Consider the following 23,939-nt stretch of genomic DNA (forward strand, 5'->3'; position numbering starts at 1 on the left):
TTATTATGTGCCACCTTTTGGGGTTTACATTGAATTGATCAACCAAGAGTCCCTTAATCAGATGGCAGCTCTAGCCCTTTCGGTCCACATCTGCACTATACATTTAAAGTAGAATTATACCACCATATATGTTTGTTCACTGTGCTGTGAGTTGTTAAAGGTAAAGGGACCCCTGACCATTAGGTCCAGTCGTGACCAACTCTGGGGTTGCGGCGCTCATCTCGCTTTATTGGCCGAGGGAGCTGGCGTTTGCTTCTGGGTCATGTGGCCAGCATGACTAAGCCGCTTCTGACGAACCAGAGCAGCACACGGAAACGCCGTTTACCTTCCCACCGGAGCAGCACCTATTTATCTACTTGCACTTTGACGTGCTTTCAAACTGCTAGGTGGGCAGGAGCAGGGACAGAGCAACGGGAGCTCACCCCGTCATGGGGATTCAAACCGCCGACCTTCTGGTTGGCAAGTCCTAGGCTCTGTGGTTTAACCCACAGCGCCACCCACGTTAGGCGACATCTATTCCCCTCACCAGTAGAAGTAACATCTGTGCCCTTTGTCTGTTAAGCTAGAAAATGGGAACAGGCAGCAGAACTGTCTTAAGTTGCTGCCTTATTATTGTAGTGCAAACTTTGGAGACAAACAAAAGGCAATCTCTGTTCACAATACAGGCAAATGCTATGAAGTCATTAAAAGCCATGGAAACCTAGGATTTCATACATGTCAGGAACAGTTACAGTTCAGCGGGGAGGAATACATTAGGGATCCCGACAGCTACATGAAGTTATAATATACATAACTGCTGCAAGCCATTCTTAAGCTGGATAGCCATGTGTGTTCCATTAAAATTACTTTGTGAAGATAAATACACCACCCCTGATCTTTCACTGTACTTCCCATAAGCCAGACCCAGTAATTCGCTAGTGTGCAGAACAAGCACTATGATTAGTGAGCAGGCATCTACTGACGTATTTCCATTTATTGGAAGTTGGATGATGCTCTGCGACGCAATGGCGAAGATGTAACAGCATGAAGCTTCCTTTCATGGGGAAATAAATCTCAAAAGCTTCATCCGAGATTTGAACAGCAAACTAGTGACAAACCGAGTTTTATAAAGAGACATTAGTGGGAACACAAAAAGTAAAACTCCCTCCCCCCCCCAAAAAAACCCTAGCCTAAGGAAGAAGAGGTGTTCATCGTCAGTACAGTGGTGCCCCGCAAGACGAATGCCTCGCAAGACGGAAAACTCACTAGACGAAAGAGTTTTCCGTTTTGGAGGTGCTTCGCAAAACGAATTTCCTATGGGCTTGCTTTGCAAGACGAAAATGTCTTGCGAGTTCCTGCAGGTTTTTTTTCCTTCCTCCCCCCCTTTTTCTAAGCCACTAAGCCGCTTATCCGCTTATCCGCTAAGCCGCTAAAAGCCACTAATAGCCGCTAAACCGCTAATAGCGCTAATCCGCTAAGCCGTCAATGGGCTTGCTTCGCAAGACGAAAAAACCGCTAGACGAAGAGACTCGCGGAACGGATTCTTTTCGTCTTGCGAGGCACCACTGTATGTGCAGGACTGTGCGTAATTCTAATTGTGCCACCTCAAAAAAGGTAAGTTGTACAGCTAGAAAAGAGCAACTAACATGTTCAAGAGGATGAGATGCCTTCTCTGCGAAGAAAGGGCTGCAACATTTGCACTTTTCATTTAGAAAGCAAGATGATTCAGAGGAGACATGACATTTATATAATCATGTATAGTGTGGTAAGAGATCGCTTCACCCTCTTTCAACACTAGAACAGCTCAAAGATAAATTCAGTGATAAAACAGTACAATTAAAAACAAAATGAAACATGATTAGAACATTTAAAAACAATTTAAAACATCTAAAAACATAACCAAACCATCATGTAAGTGTTCTAATCTCAGTCAGTACCACCCTGGGAGGTAGGACAACACGCTAATTTAAAATTAATGAAATCTCCTTCCACCCTTTTGTGAGAAAGCCAAATTTCTCAGTAAGCACACCAAGCTGAAAGACTTCAAACAGCTTGGGACTCAGCTACATTGGAAAAAAAAGTGATCTGAATGCATTATAAGCATGCAACACCAGATGGTGCCAGAGAGCACAAAACATTTCTATAACTTTTTTACATAGGGTTTTTTTTCTTTTCTTATAATTATTTAATTTCTGGCTTTTTATAGCATTCCCCCCCCCCATGTGTAGATCCACCCATGAAGTGCTCAGTGCAATATATACTTCTATATTCCATTATGGAATGAAAAAATCTACTTGTTCTCCCTGCAGTCCACAGAAGTTAATTTGTCTGAGGCCAGCTATTCAGTGCTGCAGTTATTTTTTTCAACAGGTAACAACAGGTAACTTGATTAGAACAAAAAGAAGTTTGGGCAGCCTTGTCCTTTGCATGGCTCTCAAGGGTAAAAGAAGGCAACTGCTTGTGCTCTTTCAAATCTGCATCCTTTTAGGTCACCGTTGTTCTGAAGGAATAACAATGTAGGTCGATTTTAATGAGCTGTCTGGTGTGTAGTTTTCCCCATGCGCTGTGCAGTAATTTTCATGAGCTCATGCCTTTTCTCCAGAATAATTCCTCTGTTAATTCTCCCCCTCTCTTTTACCTGCAATATTCCTTTTTATCAGGTAACAAAGACACAAGTTAAGAGTCCTCGCAGCATGTTCTTCATCTGGTTTGCAAGTTTGGCATTGCAACTTGCATTACAAGTTGCATTATTTCCCGTGAACCCATCCTGGGGTAAAAATGCCTTAAAATGTTCCAGTACAAGTTGAATGTTGAACCAACTGTCAAGTCTGTCAGTTTTTAATTGTGCGTAGGCAATGATTGTTACAGTATAAGAATCACAAAAGCACATTGATCGAAGACAAAGTTTTTTAAAAATCAGTTTTCGGAACTGCAAATCATCAAAACTTAAAATCGCAACATTCTCCAAAATAATTTAGATTTTAAAATCCCCCTGGCAGACAACACTGTTTGGGGTCCAAAAATTAGTCCAGAACCTTCATGCGGATTAAGTGCATATAAAACTACCCGGTAGGTAACAAACTTGTCTTACAACCATCAGCCACCATATAATTTTGAAAACATCTGATTGGCCCCTTGGAAAATTCTTTGATATAGATGAGCTGTATCAAATGGCAACACAATATACATAGCACAGTGTCTTCAATCTGGCCTGATATGCAAGCACAAAGGTGGCCATTTGTTGATCTGTTAAATAATTTACCAGCCAGATTTCCAATTATGCTTGAAGAATTTCTAAGCTGAGTAAATGGGTGTTTAATAGGAGGGGAACTGGTTTTTCAGTTTGCTCTGAAAGGGCAATGTGTCCAGTGTAGAGAGGTTCTTTCAAATCAGTCCTACTGATCTGTAAGTACTACACTCATCTTCACTCTCATATGCCATAGTAAATACACACATACACAAAGTGGATTCTATGTCTTTTAATGTGTCTTTCTTTGACTTTTAGTACATCCCTATTGAAGCAGCAAGGATGCTCATTAGTAAAAGAACAAAAATAATTTCTTAGTCACAGTGGAAAGTTTCTCTGTAACCATGCTTTAATGGAATTGCTTCATTGCATATTTTAATTATGTGTGTTTATATTTTAATGGGATTGTTTTATTGTGTATCTTAATTGTGTATTTTAATTATGGATGTTTAACATTTCTGAGGTTGTGCAATTGGCTTTTATGCTTGTAAACCATCTAGAGGTCTATTGCAGCATAAAGCAGTATATTAATGAATTAATTGGTGATGATTTCTGGGGGGGGGGGATCAAGTGATTTTACTGGTGTTTTTCTTGTGGTCAAGAGCTATCATGAAACACTACATGTAGCTATTATATGCATTGCCTTTTCTGTGAAAAATAAAAATGAGGTGATAGTAGTCATAGATTGATTAAAGGGTCTGGTACTCTGTACCACTAACTGCTGTCGCAAAAGGGACCTGGATTATATGTAGTCTTATCTAGAAAGGTTGTTCTGTCAATGCCAAGATAAATAGCATTAATGGGAGCCTTCCCCATTTGACAAGTCTAGAGGTGGTCTGCATGTAATCCTCAGCATAATTTCAGACAGGTGGCAAGGAGAGGGAAAAGGAGGTGCCAGAGTTGGAAATGTAATGAGAACGAAGGTACCTTCTATCACCTATGGTGGACCTGCCCGAGGGTGAAAGCATTCTGGGAAATGATCTATAATGAAATTAAGAAAGTCCTTAAATGGACATTTATTAAGAAACCAGAGGCTTTTCTCCTGGGCATGGTTGGCCAATTGGTGCCAAAGAAGGATAGGATTTTCTTTATGTATGCTACTACTGCAGCAAGAATTCTTCTGGCAAAGTATTGGAAGATGCAAGAACTACCTACTCTGGAAGAATGGCAGACAAAGGTCATGGACTTTATGGGACTGGCAGAGATGACCGGCAGAATTCGTGACCAGGGGAAAGAGGCAGTGGAAGAAGACTGGAAGAAATTTAAAATATATCTTAAAAACTGTTGTAAAATTGAAATTGTAAAAAGTGTTAAGATGTCAAGGGGTAAGAAGCAGAGAATTACAGCTGTAACCAACAAATTTATGGGAATTTAATGAAGGGAACTAAATGGATAAATTGACTAAAGGGTTGCTAAAAAAATTCTTTCTGAAATAAGGATGCAGCGAAAGGGAGGTATGGGGAAGTCGATTGAAAGAAGTTACAAGAAAATAAGATTATGAATTTATTTATGTTAGATTTGTTTGTTTGTGTTTTGTGATGTGTTTGTCTTTTAATTATGTGTTTTAAAAATTGAATAAAAATTATTTAAAAAAAAGAAAGAAAAAGAAGAAAAGGAGGTGCCAGAGATAAAAAAGTCGGGTGCCTTTCCCATCACAAGCTAGCAATCTCCCAACAGTATAATAGATTCCCTGCCCCTAAACTAGGTCTATTAATAGGCACATTCCCTATTTTCTCCACAATCTATTGAATGTTTTCCTGACAATGGAACTTACCTGCCAGTTGCATCACTTGGTTAGACAAAATACAACCTGGGAACTGAATCTCATAATCTTGCTAATGTAGTCTGGATGTTAATATTCTGAATAAGATGGATGGTGAGGCAACAAGGAGGAAAATGCAAATTGGTGCAAATTGATGCTAACTCCAGGTGGGAATGTGCTTTCTGGTTGAAGGCGAATATGTATTGAGATGTTATTACATCAATAAAAAATGTGGCAAGGCATGGCAACAGATTACATGGAAGTAGCTGCCTCAGCAGCCGAAAGTCGGATGACATCAACAAATTTTGAACTAGCTTAAAATTAAGAGTACCACTTTCCTCTGCCAAGTGTTGGAGGCTATGCACTCCAGGTACCCACATTTATCACCTAGCTTCACCACAAGAAAGCTGGAGACAGACAAGCAAGAGGTGAAGAAAAGTGTTTGAGATAAGTTTCACATCCCATTGCGCATGCATACGTCCCTCTTGTCCCACTGTAGCCTTTGAACAAAAAAGCTCCACAGGTTGGTATTTTGATTATTATTTTTTTGGTGGTGGTGGTGGTGGTGTTTTGAAACAACAGAAAAAACTCTCTAGGGACTCGGCTACACAACTGCAAATAAAACATTTTAAGTGTGTTTTAAGTGCAATATACAATGTGAAATTAGATGGCAATGGTGAGCCTTATGGAAAATTCAATGTATTTTTTAAAAGGCTTTTAAAAAAAAGCGTTTTCAGAACGGTTTTTATACGTGTGTGGATTCCACCATAGTCTCTACCCACAGGTAACATGTGAAGGGGGCTTTTAGATGTGAAGGGAAGGTGAATTAGTGAGTGCACAACCACACACCATGAACCACAGTAACACTTTCAAACAAAACATCCTTAACACTCAGAGAGACGCCTGCCTGCCTCCTGCCTCACTTGCAGCAAAAAAGGCAGATTTTCTTGTCTATCTACCAGTGTTTTTCTTTTGCAGCCCCTGCAACATGCTACCCTAGGCAACAGACCAGTAGCACTCAGCAGGTCTTGTCAAAACTTAAAAAGTCTGGTCTGAATTAAATGGCCACATATCAGGTGCAATTTTCAAGTTTAGGACAAACTTTTCTGAGAGATGCAGCTATTATTTTTTAAGCGGGAGATTCTAGGCACACTGGAACTCACAGCAAGCCTGCAGAGTATATAACACAGACTCCCATTTACCTCAGGGTAGAAGGCCATTGTTGGTGCATGCAACAGTACGCTAGCAACCTTTTAAAACTGGAAAAGCCACTTCCCACAGAAAAAGCAACAGCAGGGAGGGGAGAGTTGAGCATTCTCCCTGCCATTTATCTAACCCAAACTGCGCACAGTATGAATGTGACAACCAGTGGAGCAGCAACAAATTCAGAAGTGGGTGAATTTTGTAATAGTCATAGCCACACACGCTCACACGCTATACAACTTCCAAAAGCATTATTGCATAATTATAACAATGTTATACAACCAGGGATGCGTTGCAATGATTAATGCAGTTCTCCGTATATTGCCTTTCAAGCTAGTTCTACTATTTTCTGTGCACATACAAACTCAAGTGATGTTAAGTGCTCTAATACCTTCTTTCGGGGTGACTTAAGTTGTGTTACCCCAGAAGTTCCCTTGCACCTAAAAGAACCTGCACACCATACTCTTGAAACTGAAGCACCTTGTGCTTTCAGCATTTTTAAATGCTCAGCTTTAAATGCGCACCACTGGTGGCAACCAAGTTTGCACGCATGAGCGTGGGTGTGTGAGCACATGTGCAAACATACACAACCGGCTGCAGCACCCTGTCAATGCATGTTTGATGGCAAACCCCTTTGCAACATTTTGCTTTTGTGTGGTGTGCAAAATGCCTCTTTACCCTCAGCAACTGATGGGCAAGAGAAACAAGCTTCTAGGCTGCCTACGAATTGCTCATGGGTAACCTGGAAATTGTCTGACACTCAGTTTCAAGTTGAGAATTTGACCCTGCCCTGCACACAGAGGCAGAACACCAGCTTTACCTGCAGAAGATCCCTGGTTTAATTCCTGGCATCTCCAGCTGGAGATGTAAATATCCCCTTCTCTGAAACCCACTGCCAGTCGGTGTAGGAAGTACTGCCCTAGATGGACCAGTGGGCTGACTCAGCAGAAGGCAGTTTCCATGTTCCTATCATAGCTGTCAAGCGTCCCTTATTTGGCAGGAAACTCTCTTATCCCAGCGCCGTGTCCCGCTGCTGTCCCTTATTGATGATGTCCCTTAAATTTCCCGGGTTTCAAAGGAAGCAGCTCCTCTCCCTCCCTCCCTCCCTGCCGGCCAGGGAGGAGGGAGGCTCTGACTGTGTTGCATGGCTGCACTGCTCACCCAATAAGGAGTCTAAGAACGACAGGGGGTGGAGCTTGCATGCCTTGTGCCGATCAAATCGGCCGTGTTGCCTGGGGACTCGCCTTTGCTCAGCACTTCCCAGCGGAGAGGTGACGGTGGTTTACTTGCTGCATCCCCTTTGCCGGGTTGCTGCACTATGGGAACCACCACTTGAGGCTTTGTTTGGCTTCTGGTTGACTAAAATCCCTTATTTTGGCTGCTGATCCCTTGTTTTCGAGGCTGCTGGTCCCTTATTTTCAAATCTGTAAGTTGACAGCTATGGTTCCTATGAGTCAACAACTTCACCCCTCCTATGCATTTAGCACTCTAACTGGCCCAAGTGGTATTAAAAATAGGTTAGAAACCCTTCCCCTCCTAATCCTCCATATGTTCTATTCTGTGATGTCTTTACACATACACCTTCCCTGCGTTTCTCTTGGGGGAGTGCCATAGCTAAGCGGCAGAACACCTGTTTCATATGCAGAAGGTCCCGGCTTCAAACTGGTATCTCCAAGCAGAGTTTGGAAACTCTGGAGAGCCACCATCAGTCAGTGTAGACGACACTGAGCTAGACAGACTGATGGTATAAGGTAGCTTCTTATGTTAAAATATCAGGGTTTCACTACAAGGGCATTGGGGTCAAATTTCACAGCACTACATTAATCATCTAAATCAAGTCACATCCCTGATTACCTTTAGAAACAGGGTTCCTGATGGAGGCGACATTACTGCCAAACCATGGTTTAGTGCTGCGTGAATGAGCAATCTAAGCCTTGTGCAAACCACAGTTTGCAAGCAACAGCAATATATAATTTCCCTAAAACACAGAAATAAGGTAAGCAATTGGCTGGCCCAAGGAGAGACAATGTTGCAGGCATATGGCTCGCTGCTATGCCTGAATGACGCCAGAGACCGCTGCTGTGATCATAAAATGAGGCAAAGGTTGCAGCCAGTTTTTGTAAGTTACCTTGAGCCTAGGAAGCTCAAGTCATAATACTAAGTATTGCAACAACAGCAAAAACCCAACCAGAACAACATCCTGTATCAAAGAGATTCTTAGATTCACTATCTCTCTGTCTAGAGAAGCAAACCTTGAGCTAAAACTCCCATCTTTTTACCTCCAAAATAAGTTTCTACAACCAATTCTGCTTGGAAGGGGGAGGGGAGAAAGAGAGAAGCAACATCCCTTTGTCCATTAAACAAAACGGTTAAGTAAGGCACCCACACAATTAAAATGTATTTATGAAATACAGTTAGCAGAGAGCTATTACTGATCATAGCTTTTCTGCAACACTAAAATTACAGTCTCATAATTCATGTCTTCCTTTAAGAACCCACAGAACAGCTTAACAAAAACTCCCAGCAATTTCCCATCTAGGCACTGAAAGGAGCTCCACCATTGCCACAATATGAGAACCTTACTAGACAATTTACCGAGCTACCTCTTATTCCAGCCTTGTAAATAAGCTCAAAAAAGTTGATAGAGATGTTTGTTTGTTTGTTTTTGTTTGTTTGTTTGTTTGTTTTACTAGTTTGGTAAGAGACTAGTAGCCTGTTTTTCCATGCTGGCCACCAGGGGTTATTATGGGATAGGGAACTCTCAGCAGCCAGCTGTCTTCTTAGCAAACATTGTGTGTATCATTGGGGGAGGAACCTACATTTTATCAAACATACTGGTAAAGGAGAGATGGGTTTCCTGTCCTCCACAGCCAGATGGAATCCAAACAGACTGAAGAACAGAAAGGTCTGTCCCTCCTCCTCCAGCACTCACTTGCGAGAAATTCCTGGCTGCCTGTGGCTATCAGGTGAGTTGGTAAGTAAAAGCCTTTCTAAGTCATCCTATGCTTTTCTTCCAATGAAATGCATACGTTTTCATGATTAACCATACACCCCAACTTTCCTGCAACAACTAAAGTTTATGAAATATGGACAAGCCTATTAAAGTTTCATATATATATATATATATATATATATATATATATATATATATATGAATGAGAGAGAGAAATGTACATGAGCCACATTCATACAAATTTTCCCACTTCAGTGATATTTCAATTCTGCAAGCATGCCAGATGTATCTGCGCCAACCTCCTACCTTGGTGCCATCCACACTGATTATCCGATAGCTGTTTCTTGTGCTGTCATAGAAGTAGGAAACAGTTACAGCCTGCTTGCTTGCAGGTACCCAGTTCTTCTTGGTGGTGTGGTCAATTTGGAACACATGCGCTCTGGTGGTGAAGATGGGCTGCTCTCTGGAATAGGGAGGGACAGGAGAAATGGAATGCATCATGAGTTTGTGAAAGATGGAAATGCCGCGTCTGTTCTGCCCTTGATCAACAACGTAACATTGATCAAGTCTAGCCCAGTGTTGAAACAGCTCAAGATGAGAACTCTGGAATTCTGAAGCAGGAGAGCAAAGCTGCAAAGAGTTACACCACTCAAGTCTTATACCTATTCTGACCCATATCACCTTATATTTTACCTCCTCCTTATCCTGGGAAGTGTCAAAACTTGCTAGCACCGAGCTGCTTCTTCTTAAATTCCCACACTATTACCAAATAGCCAAATTCCACAGCTCCTTTTCCTGCAAGTGTCACCCACCACTCACAGCTGTGAAGTTATAAGGTTTAAGTAGCTGTTTTCTTCTGAGAGAAATGGTTGTGTGTGCGTGTAAAGAGAAGGGATCATCAGATCCTTGAAAGGATGATGGAATAAATATGTCAGATACTTATGTGCTCCATGATCACATTCTCTTACCGCTGCCACTTTGAAAGACGGTAATTATTTTTAAAATATATATTTTTAAAGCTTTTAAATTTTCAACACTTAAAACAGGAAAACATCCCATAGCCAGACCTGTGGCCAACTTTATGACAAATGTGTGTATTTTCAGCTAATGCTAGAAATTACCTTGTGCAAATACCAGAGACAACTGAAGCTTAGTACTGTAATTCAGGTACATAGTTTAATACACAACACACGTTTCTAAGCAGGTGGCTCTGGTGAATGCTAATGCAGCAGGAAGATAAAATGAATTCGAATATAATGTGAACAGCCAAATGGCATACAGGAAGCACCATCATTCTTCCCCAATCCCCTTCTGCATTCTAATAAGCAATCTCCAATGTAGATCCACGCATATAAAAATGACCAGTACCTAGGTGGTCGAGAAGAAGATTGTGTCATGCATTTTATCTACAAAATGCAAAGGTTCCCTAGAGTAAAGCTTAATTTAAAAAATCCACAGTTTGGGGGATTAAAATTCTGCTTCTTGGTTTCATTCCAGGTGCAGGATTCTTATAGCAGGTATTCCTCACAAACAAGTAAAGAACTAGTTTCCACCAATTCTTGCAATTCTCCCTTTTACTTTGCCTTTTTGTAAGTGACTCGGTACAAGTTACGAAAGTAAAAAGGAGTATGAGGTATCAACCACATGTAGTGCGCTCATTTTAAAGCTACATATGTATTCTTCCTCAACATTCCCAAGTGCCACAAGTTCCAGGGCAGTTTAAAAAACAAACAAACTAAGGTTAGCGTCCTTCTGGAGAGAGGGAGAGAGAGAAAACGTGCTGCAAACAAGCATATGTGTGTGTGCACATGTGTGTGTTGAGCACAGGCACCCCAAAAAACCATCAAGTCTCCAGAACACAAAGAATGCTCTTGGACATTCAGCCAGCTGCACAACTCAAACTTATTTCTCCTTCACTGACCACAACACAACTGCTCTTCTGTTTCTTCTCTAGCCCCTAATCAAGCAAGATGTGGACCACAGCTAGTAGCCAAGAGCCATCAATACAGATATAAGGAAACAGTTTCTAGTCATCAAGGATGACTGAAGCAGAATTTTTGATAAAGGCTCTTACACCTGCAGAGAAGGCTCCACATGCATAATAACCAAAACATTGTCCTTAAATGTCCCCCTGCAGTAACACTCCTTGATATAGACACATAACTCCACCTTTTAACGGGGCTCAGACTAAAAGACCCTCCCAAGTGTCCCTATTTTCCAGGGACAGTCCCAGATTTACAGATGCTGTCCCGGTTTCTGATTTGATCCTGGAATGTCCCACTTTTCCTTAGGACATCCCTATTTTCATCGGAGAAATGTTGGGGGGGGTGGAGTTATGTGACACCCCAAGCCAAGGAGATAACTATACAACCTTTAGAAGACATCTGAAGGCAGCCCTATATAGGGACTTTTTAAATGTTTAATGTTTTATTGTGCTTATATATATGTTGAAAGTCTCCCAGAGTGGCTGGGGCAACCCAGTCAGATGGGAGAGGTGTTGTTGTTGATGATGATGATGACCTTATTTTCATCAGATAAATGTGGGGGGGGGGGCGTATGGACTAAACTCATTGCAGGCAAACACAGACAATGCTCTTTGACAGATATTTGCTAAGGGCAGAGGAAGGACATGGGAAACTGCTTTAGATCAAGTCAGACGATTCGTTAAGTGAGCTCAATATTGTCTATAAGGTAAAGGTAAAGGGACCCCTGACCATTAGGTCCAGTCGTGACTGACTCTGGGGTTGCGGTGCTCATTTCACTTTATTGGCCAAGGGAGCCGGTGTACAGCTTCCAGGTCATGTGGCCAGCATGACTAAGCCACTTCTGGCAAACCAGAGCAGCACACGGAAACACTGTTTACCTTCCCGCTGGAGCGGTACCTATTTATCTACTTGCACTTGGCATGCTTTCGAACTGCTAGGTGAGCAGGAGCAGGGACCAAGCAACAGGAGCTCACCCCGTCATGGGGATTCGAACTGCCAACCTTCTGATTGGCAAGTCCCAGGCTCTGTGGTTTAACCCACAGTGCCACCCGCGTCCCTCTATACTGGCTGACTAATATTGTCTATACTGACTGGCAATGGGTTTTAGGGAGGAGTCTTTCCCATCCCTACCTGGCGATGCTGGGCACTGAACTCAGGACCTTTTGCATGCAAAACAGATGCTCTACCACTGAGCTAAGTCCCTTCTCCAAAGGCCCAATCAGGTCTATCGTCTTCTAAATGAGCCATGAAGGCTAACCATTTAACAGGCAACCATTCTACCCAAGGCTGCTTGATGCAGGAAAAATTATAACAAGTTTTCTTTTTCGTAAGTCATTGTGAGAGTTATTTTAGATGAAAAGCAACTAATTTACACCACACACCTGGGTATGCACTTAAATCATTACGAGCCAGGTGATCATTAATTGAAGCAATCTTTATTTGTGAAGTATATCTGGGGAGTGCCTGATCACCTCATCTGCCTCCTGAGAAATCTCTATGTGGGACAAGAAGCCACAGTTAGAACTGGATATGGAACAACTGATTGGTTAAAAATTGGGAAGGGAGTATGACAAGGCTGTATGTTGTCTCCCTGCTTATTTAACTTATATGCAGAATTCATCATGCGAAAGGCTGGGCTGGATGAATCCCAAGCCGGAATTAAGATTGCTGGAAGAAATATTAACAACCTCAGATATGCAGATGACACAACCTTGATGGCAGAAAGTGAGGAGGAATTAAAGAACCTTTTAATGAGGGTGAAAGAGGAGAGCGCAAAATATGGTCTGAAGCTCAACATCAAAAAAACGAAGATCATGGCCACTGGGCCCATCACCTCCTGGCAAATAGAAGGGGAAGAAATGGTGGCAGTGAGATTTTACTTTCTTGGGCTCCATGATCACTGCAGATGGTGACAGCAGTCACAAAATTAAAAGATGCCTGCTTCTTGGGAGAAAAGCAATGACAAACCTAGACAGCATCTTAAAAAGCAGAGACATCACCTTGCCAACAAAGGTCTGTATAGTTAAAGCTATGGTTTTCCCAGTAGTGATGTATGGAAGTGAGAGCTGGACCATAAAGAAGGCTGATTGCCGAAGAATTGATGCTTTTGAATTATGGTGCTGGAGGAGACTCTTGAGAGTCCCATGAACTGCAAGAAGATCAAACCTCTCCATTCTGAAGGAAATCAGCCCCCAGTGCTCACTGGAAGGACAGATCCTGAAGCTGAGGCTCCAGTGGCGTAGTGTGGGGGGTGCAGGGGGTGCCAGCCGCACCGGGCACAACATTGGGGGGGCGCACTCGCAGCTCTCTGCCCCTACCTGGCTCACTCACTCTCTCTCACAGTGCTGGCTGTGCGAATCCGATCCGAGCTGCCGGGTCGCCGCCCACTGTGGAGGGGGAGGGTGCCAGGCGTGTGTTGTGGTGCGGAGCGGAGAGAGAGCGAGGGAGGGACTATCTGGGGGGGGGGAACAGTGCAGCGGCCGCCCAGCGCAGCACTCAGCGTGGGAGAGAACCACACCCAACCAGCCCAGGCAGCAGCAAGAAGAAGCTGGCAGCGGCGGCAGGTTAGGGGTTAGAGGCGCAAATTACTTGCCTTGCCCCGGGCTAGGGGGTGCAAATTACTTGCCTTGCCCCGGGTTAGAGGGCGCAAATTACTTGCCTTGCCCCGGGTGCTGACAACCCACACTACGCCGCTGTGAGGCTCCAATACTTTGGCCACCTCATGAGAAGAGTAGATAACCTGGAAAAGACCCTGATGTTGGGAAAGATGGAGGGCACAAGGAGAAGCGGACAACAGAGGATGAGATGGTTGGACAGTGTGTCGAAGCTACCAGCATGAGTTTGACCAAACTGCGGGAGGCAGTGGAAGACAGGAGTGCCTGGTGTGCTCTGGTCCATGGGGTCACAAAGAGTCAGACACAACTAAACAACAACAACATATCTGGGGAAACTAAGAGTTGTGGTGCTGTTTTGAAAATCAACCCTCTGATGAACCACCATGCTTCTAACACCTTGGTGTTCAAACCAATAGCAGCTCTGGAGTTCTTTCAACAGGGGCTCCATGAAGCCTACACACTTGAAAGTGTTGAGCCTATCGCAAGAGATCAGGGGTCACCAACGCAGCTCCAGGCGCCTGCAGAAGGCTTCAGTAAATGTGTCCTCAAAAATCAATGTCAGTATAGTTGTATGCCACCTTTCCAAAGTTAAAACCATGCTGAAGGCAGCTTACAACATACAAAAAATGACATAACTACAAACACAACATTAGTATTCATAAACAATGAACAAAACATGAAAATGTGCACAACCAGGCTGAGCAATTTCCACCTGACTCATAGCACCTGAAATAAAGATACAAAATTAACAGCAACCACCCTCTGCCAACAAACACCCCTTAACAACACCCCAGCCCAAGCATCTGTTCAGCGGCCTCAGCTTTTGTAGCTGGAGTCAGTCCGGGCCCTGCCTTCCCAGGCCAGGTTGGAAAAGGCCTGCCTGAAAGACAGGGGTCAGGTCTTCCAGGACTCACAGCCAAGATGCATGAGACTGCTTGCTCTTTTGATTCACTTCCTCAGCTTCTCCTACATAGAACACGGTCCCTTCATCAAATCTACCTTTTCCTGGATGCCAGGATAGGACACCCACCTTCCTCTTCCTTCTGAATGGAGGTAGTGTGAAAGACCTTCTCCCTATGACCAAGTGCAGCGGTGGCTGATGTACGTGCCTCAGTCTATTGATTAGGGGGAAACCCGCCTGTTTCTGTACTTTTAAGGTGTGGTGACTATTTGTGACTGGCACCCACTGAACTTCCTCAAAACTCCAAATGTGCCAAGAAAGGATGGAGGCCCCTTCAAAAGATAATGAGGGCCACTGTCATCAAGCATACACGTTACCAGCTTTTAACGTTTCCAAACCAGCCCTCATTAAACAGCTCTACATAGCGAATTTTCTCCAAGCATCCTACACACCCACAATGCCAGGGGAAGGGAAGAAATGGTATATGTACGAAAAAAGCTGAAAATCCAATAATGACAAAACAGTGGGTGGAACAAATGGCGAGTCTTCTTAAAGAGTTTCACTTGCTCAAGCTGCCTTACATCTTGTGTACACCTTCAGCTTCTGAACCAGAGCCAGATTTTTAAAAGCCTACATACCCAAGATTTATCCTTTAGCTAAAGAACAAGCTTACATCTGATGATTTGATTGTAATTTGAACATACTTAGGTGTTCAGAAGCATGCCAGGTGTCAGGTGGTAAGGTAGTTGAAATGCTCTGTTCTGGGTTTGTAAACATTCCCAACAGCCAGGCATAAGCCAGCATGGCAGAGTGGCTAGTATAGGGGCAGGGAACCTGTAGCTCTCCAGATGATCATGCATCATAGCGTTGGAAGGGACCCTGAGAATCATCTAGGCAACCCCCTGCAATGCAGAAATATACAGTTGCCCTATACAGTGGCACCTCAGGTTACATACACTTCAGGTTACATATGCTTCAGGTTACAGACTCTGCTAACCCAGAAATAGTACCTCGGATTAAGAACTTTGCTTCAGGATGAGAACAGAAATCGTGCTCTGGTGGCGTGGCAGCAGCAGGAGGCCCCATTAGCTAAAGTGGCGCTTCAGGTTAAGAACAGTTTCAGGTTAAGAACGGACCTCCAGAACGAATTAAGTACTTAACCCGAGGTACCACTGTACAGGGATCAGACTTGCAACCTTGGCATTATCAGCACCATGCCCTAACCAAATGAGCTATGGTGGCCATCTTGGACTCCAACTCATATCAATCAGGCTGAGATGCCCCAGCCAACGGTCAGGAACACCAGGAGTTGGGAGCATAATAGCAGTCCTGTTGGATGAGACGAAAAGGCACATCTTTAGTCTAACATCGTGGTCTCATGATGGCCAACCAGAGGAATATAGAAAGACTGCATATGTTAGTTCTTTAAGAACTTTCTGGACAATGCCACCCAAGACCCAGGGATTTATTCATTTTTAATATCACCGTTATAAGACCTATCTGTTACAGTGCAACTCAGTTTATTAGACAGCAGTGCACATGTACAAGTTTGTTTGCTGAGCAGGTATACCTCCCCATGCCCTGGATCTTTCAAATGCCCACATCTGATGCCCAAAAATGTCTTTTGCAGATGACAAGAGGGACAAGATGAATACAAAATGGCCTCCTATTATATAATATAATCTTATGTGCGCGCACATACACACACACTTTAAGATTATTTTGTTTTTGTTGCAACAGACAAACACGGCTACCCGTCTGAAAATTGTTACCGTAGCTATAACTTATTTTAAATATGATAAAAGCAGAGCAATCATGTGTTTTAAAAAATGGATTTGGGGTTATTAATTCACGCATGCAATTAATAATATGCCTGGAGTGTATCAGCATAACTTGCCTATGTATATTCAGGAAGGAGGGGGTGAATGGATGAACCAGTTCACAACTTCAAAAATTAAAATGCATTTAAAAAGGGAGGGGGAGCCTGTTCTTGTGCCTGAAGGCAAAGCTGAAGAAATATGTTAATTATGATGTAGTTATAAATCCTATTTTGTGTGGCCCTGAACTAAGCATAAATGTGATTCCACAGCCCATGTATACTTGAATTTTACACAAGACTAGAAATTGTTCGGAAAGAAGCTGTGACAATGTATTTGGACACCTCAAATACCAACCAGGACACAGTATTAAAATGAAGGATATAAATCTGCCTGGCGCTCAGCTTCCTCCACTTCTGATTTATTTATGTGCTCTTCACATGAAAATGAAGCTCCCCTGTCCACATCTATGCTTGCTAGCAGCAGGCCTTAAGGTAGAGACCCATTCCCAGACTATTCTAAGCACCTTTTAATCCCAAGGAAGGGAAACCTATAGCCCTCCAGGGGTTGGACTACAACTCCCATCATCCTTCACCACCCATGGCCCCATCTGAACTGTACATTTAAAGCAGTATCATACCATTTTAAGCATTCATAGCTTCCCCTAGAAAACCCTTGGTAATGCAATTTATTAATAATGCTGAGAAGTTGCTAGTTGACCCCTATTCCCTTCACAGAGCTACAATTCCAAGAGTTCTCTGGGAAAAGAGGGATTGACTGTTAAACCAAGCCTTCAAACATGCATATAAAGCTTCTCACCCTTCAACAAAAAGTTGAAAGGTTGGAGTTCTGTTCTGTTGTTGTGGCTGTTCCATTTCATTTGAATATTGATCCTAATAGGAGAAGACAGGTAGGCCAATCAAGCCTTTTATACTGCCAGCAACCAGCACTGCGAGGGATGTGAACAGTGTCACTTATAGATTGACAAATGGAACAGATAGACTAATTGTATTTTAGTTGTCTTTGGACAGCTTGCAAAAATCACATAACCATATGGTGATTATTTCCACTGTGTTGGAAATAAATTTAACACTTACCACCCTCAAAAAACCACGTGGGTTTCTTTTTCGTTGCTGCTGTTGTTGGAAAAAGTTAGAATCTAGGGTAAATGGAACACTGTCAAGCACTGATCAACAAACCGAGCACAGAACATTTCCTCCAGAATCCTAGTTCAGTATTAATCCCAGAGCCTGAGGGGAGCACAATCATTGATCCTGCTGACTGTGTGATGGGTCGCTCTGCTTGTGTACTGTACTGTCGGAGCAGCTGGAGAATTTATCAGAGGAAGGATGCACAGCTGCCACCTGCTCATTTGGTGGTCCATCATCCAAAAAGTGTGCCCTGGTACTGAATTCCAGGAACAGCAACATCCACACCAATAAATCTGCAATTGCAACCACTTTAGGACAGGCTTCTAATACACAGAGCTGACTGCCTTGACAGCTGAAACAATGAGGGTATTATGAGGACAGACACACTTCAGGAGCCCTGTTCAGGAGGAAAGCAGATCAGGGGAAAGGTTTTAAAGTGGGAAAACTGGTTGTAGGGGAAAGGATTCATATATGCACATACTACTGCTTCTCTCCACTCAGAAACTGAGTTGCTTTTTATTTTAAAAAAGCTGTGGGAGCATTTTTGCATACATTTGAATGCATCACATGGTCCCAGTGAGAGTGAGTATCCTCAGGCTGGTGTGCAGACTGTGGTTGCTGCGTTTAGTGTGTTTTAAGGTGCCATGATAGAAGCATCCTTGAGCATGGTATGTATACTCATCAAAAACAAAAACATTTCCACACACACAAAAACCCAAAACCTTGGAAAGCCTATTTTGATGAGAATGGAGAAAAAAAAATCAGAAAAACATACAAATGCCGCAGAGGTAGTCCACAGAGCCTGTTTAACTTCCAGCATGAACAAATTCTCTTTTAGCAGCACCATCACTTATTGTTAAAATGACTAATGTATGTTTTTTAGAGTGACTTTCAATTAAAGTTGAAGAAAGGTATGGCCTACAGGCACATGAGGCCACCACCATTAGCATTATTTAAGTGACTTTGCTAATAACCCTAGTTCTAAACGCCAGTCTCTGCTATCAGCAGCAAACCCACTTTTTGCACTCAGAACCCCAGTGGCAAGTCAGTTACAGGGCTCACAATGCTAGAAAAATGTGCAATTTTGGCACACTTAACCATGTACACAAGCACAATCTTATTTACTGCTCTTTCAATGGGAATTAACCAACTGTCCCATGGATAATAAACCATGAAACATTTCCCTAGCCTGAGCTAGCATAAGAACATTCTTTTCATTTTATTTATTAATTTAAGCGAGTGATTAACTCGCTCACCGACATTTGTATCCCACTGAAGCGCTTAGGCACAATCTCTTTTCAATGCCAAAATTACAGTACCTTCATCCATGTTTCTTCATTTGAATAAGCAGCACCAGAATCTGACAAGATGCCAAAAATGTCAAACGAATGCATCCTTCATTTCCATGGCAACTTCCACGCGTAAAGAATGTACAGAATTGCAAAGCTCATAAAAATAACTCTGCACTCTGTCCAAACATGCATATACTGTATACATTTTCCCCAATTCTCACTGCCCCATCTGCCTTCCTCGCATACCAGTTCATCAACAACAATCTATAATCAGAAACCAGAAAGAAGGTGAAATATGTCCAGATTCAACTTTCTTCAAGATTTGGTTCAAATCTCAATATAAACAATTAGAAGTCACTTGAAAGTACCAAACAGGCCTAGGATTAAAATAAGATTCAATTGTAAGGAAGTTGGATTTAGAATATTAAGAAAAGAGAAGATAGTTAATTGTTGGAAATAATTTTAGTTGAAGAATGATATTGGAGAGCTGTTGTATGCAGATACAATGAAATTCGGAAGGGAGGGATTCGAGGAAGTCAATAAACAATGTAATTATCTTTGGGTTTTTCAAGTGATATGTGTTTACATGTTTTGTTTTTCTTTTTTAATCAGTGTGTTTTCTTTTTGTGTGTTTTCTTTTCTATGTAGTATTTGTTATATTTTTTGTTATAAATTTGTTATATTTGTTATAAAAATTTTTGAGGGGAAAAAATTGGTTCAAATCTCTTCCCCTCTTGGGATAGGACAGGATACACGTGTTTGGATAAATTGCTCTTTTCATTCTGAACACTCTTAATTGTGCACCCCAAGTTTGTCCAGCATTACATTATACCCTTTCTCTGCTTCCCTCAGCAAGTTTGTCATTATCCACACCCTAATTGCTGCCACACCCTGATCTAAAGGAACTCATTCATACCTTGTGAATCAGGACTAAGCTGCAGCACTCCCATTTTTCACCTGCAACCGGGTTGACAAGCATGCCTTAAAACTAAAGGCGCATCAAGATGCACAAAGCTTTGAGGGGCAAGCCCACTGCAGAACAGCACCCACTGCATTGTGTTCAGGCATGCACCCTACAGCAGCAGTAAGCCAACATGGTGCCATCCAGATGTTGGACTCCCAACCTCCCATCTAACATGATCCAAGGGACTAGCCAATTTCCCTTCCACTCTAGAGGGGCTTCTGAACTTTTTAAAAAAAAAATTGATTTCTGGTGTGTGTTTTTAAAATGGGAAGAGAAATGAACATTCAGGCTAAGTGATACACATGTTCTGCTCCAAAAGATTAATGCAGACAGTCTACCTGGAGGAAGAGCAACTAAGCAAATGCATGTTCGGTGTACACATAGATACATCTGTCATCATGGCATTTTGAATACAGGAGCACACCAGGCTTACCCAGATGGGGAAACATCTGTCGTTAACACCCATTTTGTTGTTGTTTTTTAAGTTTGGGTGCACCCTGCAAAAAGGAATTCTTATGCTCTTCCGAGCAGTTTAGTAAAGCAGGTTGAAGTGGCATGTTGAATAGATTGCTGCAGACTCAACAGGTTTCACACCACATGCAACATGAGTGAAGAAAACTGGAATAAGCGGGCAATCCTCACCTAAAGCTCTGGCAGATTTGAGGCAATGCCTTCAGAGAACTTTCCTTCACCACACCAGTGGGTCTAGGAGACCAATTTTGTGTGTGTTAAGCCTGTAGAACTGCAGAAATAAAGCAAGAACTCTAGAAATCTCTCTTTCATAAAAGAAAGCTGCATTTTAAGTTTTCTAAAGCATGGGTCCTATACCGTAGCTAGGCTTTTGTGTATCTGTGACTCCATGCAACAAGGAAGAGGGGAAAGAATATGCAGAATTCAGTTTCCTTCAATAATAATAATAATAATAATAATAATAATAATAATAATAGCTTTAAAAATGATTTTAATAGTATGTGGGACCTCAGCGCCGGCACTGCTCCTTGTCTAGCAGATGTAAAATAAAGTTGCTCTCATAACACCTTGGTTTTTAGGAAATCTAGCAGATGTAGTGCTACAATATGGCTAAAGGAAGCCTTGGAAGAGGAGGGAGAGTTCAGCTGGAAGGATGAGCCCATGACACAATTCCAATCTCCTAACCATGGTTAGCAGATCAGGAAAGTTACACCTTAGCAGAAATTAGTTTACAGCCAAGTTTTATTTTGAGGCCAGGATGAGGACTACAAAAGGTGGGTGGAGGCAGCAAACCTCACATCAGTTACAACTTGGAAGTTACTGTTTCAAATCATTTGTCAATTTAATGCAAATCTACACTAACAAGGAAAAAAAGGGCAACACACTTTAACCTTAAGCATCTACCGCTTGTTTGGTCAGAATACATCTCTATCTCCTCTCTCTCATCTGACATACACAATGCAGAGGTTATCAGAGGGCAGAGAAACAGAACACAGCAAGGTCTCTCTCTTCACCACTGGAATTCTGTGCTCCACTCCGAATCTATCTACAGTGCCATTAATAGCAGTTTCAGTGTCTGTAGGCAAAAACAATGCAACAGAATATTTGTAATTCACAGGGGAAGCCGCTTATGGTCCTCAACAGAGCTAACACTTAATACAACACCACTTAATACAAATTCTACTTCACACATTACAGCACTTGTCACAGCTGAGACCCAACACAACAAGGGGGGGGGGGGAATATCATAAGGATCAAGACTATTATTATTTTTTAAGTCTAGATTACTGGCAAATCTTTGAAATGAACTTTTAGCTTTGCTTAAAGCCACCTCTTAAAGGGAGACACCTTCTTTTCATCCCCTTCTTCCAACTTCCTCATTGTCTTCCGCTAATTATTTTAAGCATTCAACAATACAGGGAAGGTTATGGCAAATTTAAGTGGGAATATTAAAGAGCATGCGGAGGGGTGGGGAAGGGAGGGGAGAGAATAAATCATGCAGCCAGCCTTTTTGGACAAGTATTCATCTCTAGCCCTACTTCAGTTCCTCGTGAGAATCTAATCCAACAGCCAAAGGGAAAATATAATGTACCGGTAGCTAAACAGCTCATTATCCTGCCACTTTCAGTCGGCACAAAGAACTATCTCCTGAGCTATGCCTTATGCTGAGCATGGTGCTTTGGCCACCTCCACCCAGAACCAAACTGGCAACATTGCAAGTGCATGCTGAAGGGAGGTGAAACATTACAGAGTACAAAATATAGTGATGGAGGAGAGGCATAGGTTTACTTAGCTCAGGAGCAGAGCACTCGCTTTGCATGCAGAAGATGTCAGGCTCTTTTTAAAAAATTCACTTTTATTAATTTTTCCACTTTAACAACCCAATCAAATCACATTAAATATTCCAAATTATACATATACATATCAAATAATCCGAATATTCTGCCAAATCATAATTTTTTAATAGGACTTCCCATGCTTCAAGTTCGGATGGTTCTGATCATCTCATACTTCTACTGCTTTTCATAGTCACATCCGGTAGTTCCTCTAATTCTTTCTGTTGTTAACCTTCCTTCTTTCACAGCCTCTGAGTTGTTCATACAAGCAAGTTAAAACCAGAAGGTGTCAGGTTCAATCCCAATCACCTCCAGTTAAACTTGCAATGTATATAGCAGGAGCAGAGAACCTGGAACCTTTTTTCAGCATTAGGGTTGCACGCCGTTGTGGCCAATATTCTGGGGACCCCAATTCCCGGGATGGACAGAGCCAGTGGGAACAGTGGAGGTGGAACAGTAGCTGTGACTTTTACCTTTGTACAGTAGGCTACATTTCAGCCACCCAAAAGGTAGACACACACACACACACACACACACACACACACACACACACACACACCCCTATCTATGAAAGGTTGCAGCATCTGGGACTCTTTCATTTTTAGAAGAAACGCAAGTAGGAGGTGATGTGAAGGACATTTATTGTTGTTTAAATTTGCATACCGCCCTATACCCACAGGTCTCAGGGCAGTTCACAAGATAAAATCACAAAATACAAACATAAAATACATAATAAAAACAAAAACAACCCAATAACCCCCCCCACCTCCCCGACACATTTTAAAAGGGCATTGGATGCCAATCAGCCAAAGGCCTGGTTAATGAGGAACATTTCTGCCTGGCGCCTAAAGGTCTATAATGAAGGCGCTAGCTCAACCTCCCTGGGGAGAGCATTCCACAAATGGGGAGCCACTGCAGAAAAGGCCTGTTCTCCTGTTGCCACCCTATGGACCACTTGTTGAGGAGGCACATGAAGAAGGGCCTCAGAAGATGATTTCAGGTAGGTTCATATGGAGAGAGGTAGTCCTTGAGGTTCAATAAAATTTCCTTTTGGAAATGTGGCACAGCGGAGACTGTGGTGTCTTTAAGATATATGGTTTATTTACACATACAGTGGTACCTTGGGTTACAGGCGCTTCAGGTTACAGACTCCGCTAACCCAGAAATAGTACCTCAGGTTAAGAACTTTGCTTCAGGATGAGAACAGAAATTGTGCGCCGGCGGCACACTGGCAGCAGGAGGCCCCATTAGCTAAAGTGGTACCTCAGGTTGAGAACAGTTTCAGGTTAAGAACAGACCTCTGGAACAAATTAAGTTCTTAGCCCGAGGTACTGCTGTATATACATCCTGAGCCTAGTGGATAGCGATGTTTTTCTCCATCTCTCACAACGCTGGAACTCATGGTCATCCAATGACGCTGAATCTTCGAAAACACAGAACAGGCAAAAGGAAGCACTTCCACAAACCAGCACAGAGTTGAACGTAAGGAATGGCTGTCAATTTGGAGAGCTTTAAAAGCGAACCAGACAAATGTATGAAGGTCAAGGCTATCAATGGCTGCTAGCCTGTGCTCTGTGCTTCCATGATCAGAGGCAAAAATGCTTCTGAATGTACTTGCTGGAAAGCACAGGAGACGAGAATGTTCCTACCCTTGGGTCTTCCTTTCAGGTTTCCCACAGCATCTGGTTGGCCACTGCGAGAACAGCATGCCAGACTAGATTGGCCACCGGCTCTTCTTTTTCCAGTTGCATTCTAAATAAAAGA

At 42.6% G+C, this 23,939-nt stretch overlaps 1 protein-coding gene across 1 annotated transcript in view; it reads right to left on the reverse strand.

Moving 5' to 3' along the window:
• Window positions 1-23,939, reverse strand: part of HOMER2 (homer scaffold protein 2) — a 97,821-nt gene that overhangs the window by 56,289 nt on the left and 17,593 nt on the right. Inside the window, exon 2 of the mRNA XM_081839180.1 lies at window positions 9,451-9,607. Coding sequence (XP_081695306.1) covers window positions 9,451-9,607 — 157 coding nt within the window. The remainder of the gene's footprint in view (window positions 1-9,450; window positions 9,608-23,939) is intronic.

Source organism: Podarcis erhardii, assembly GCF_964252035.2.
Source record: "Podarcis erhardii genome assembly, chromosome: 14".
Lineage (NCBI taxonomy): Eukaryota > Metazoa > Chordata > Lepidosauria > Squamata > Lacertidae > Podarcis > Podarcis erhardii.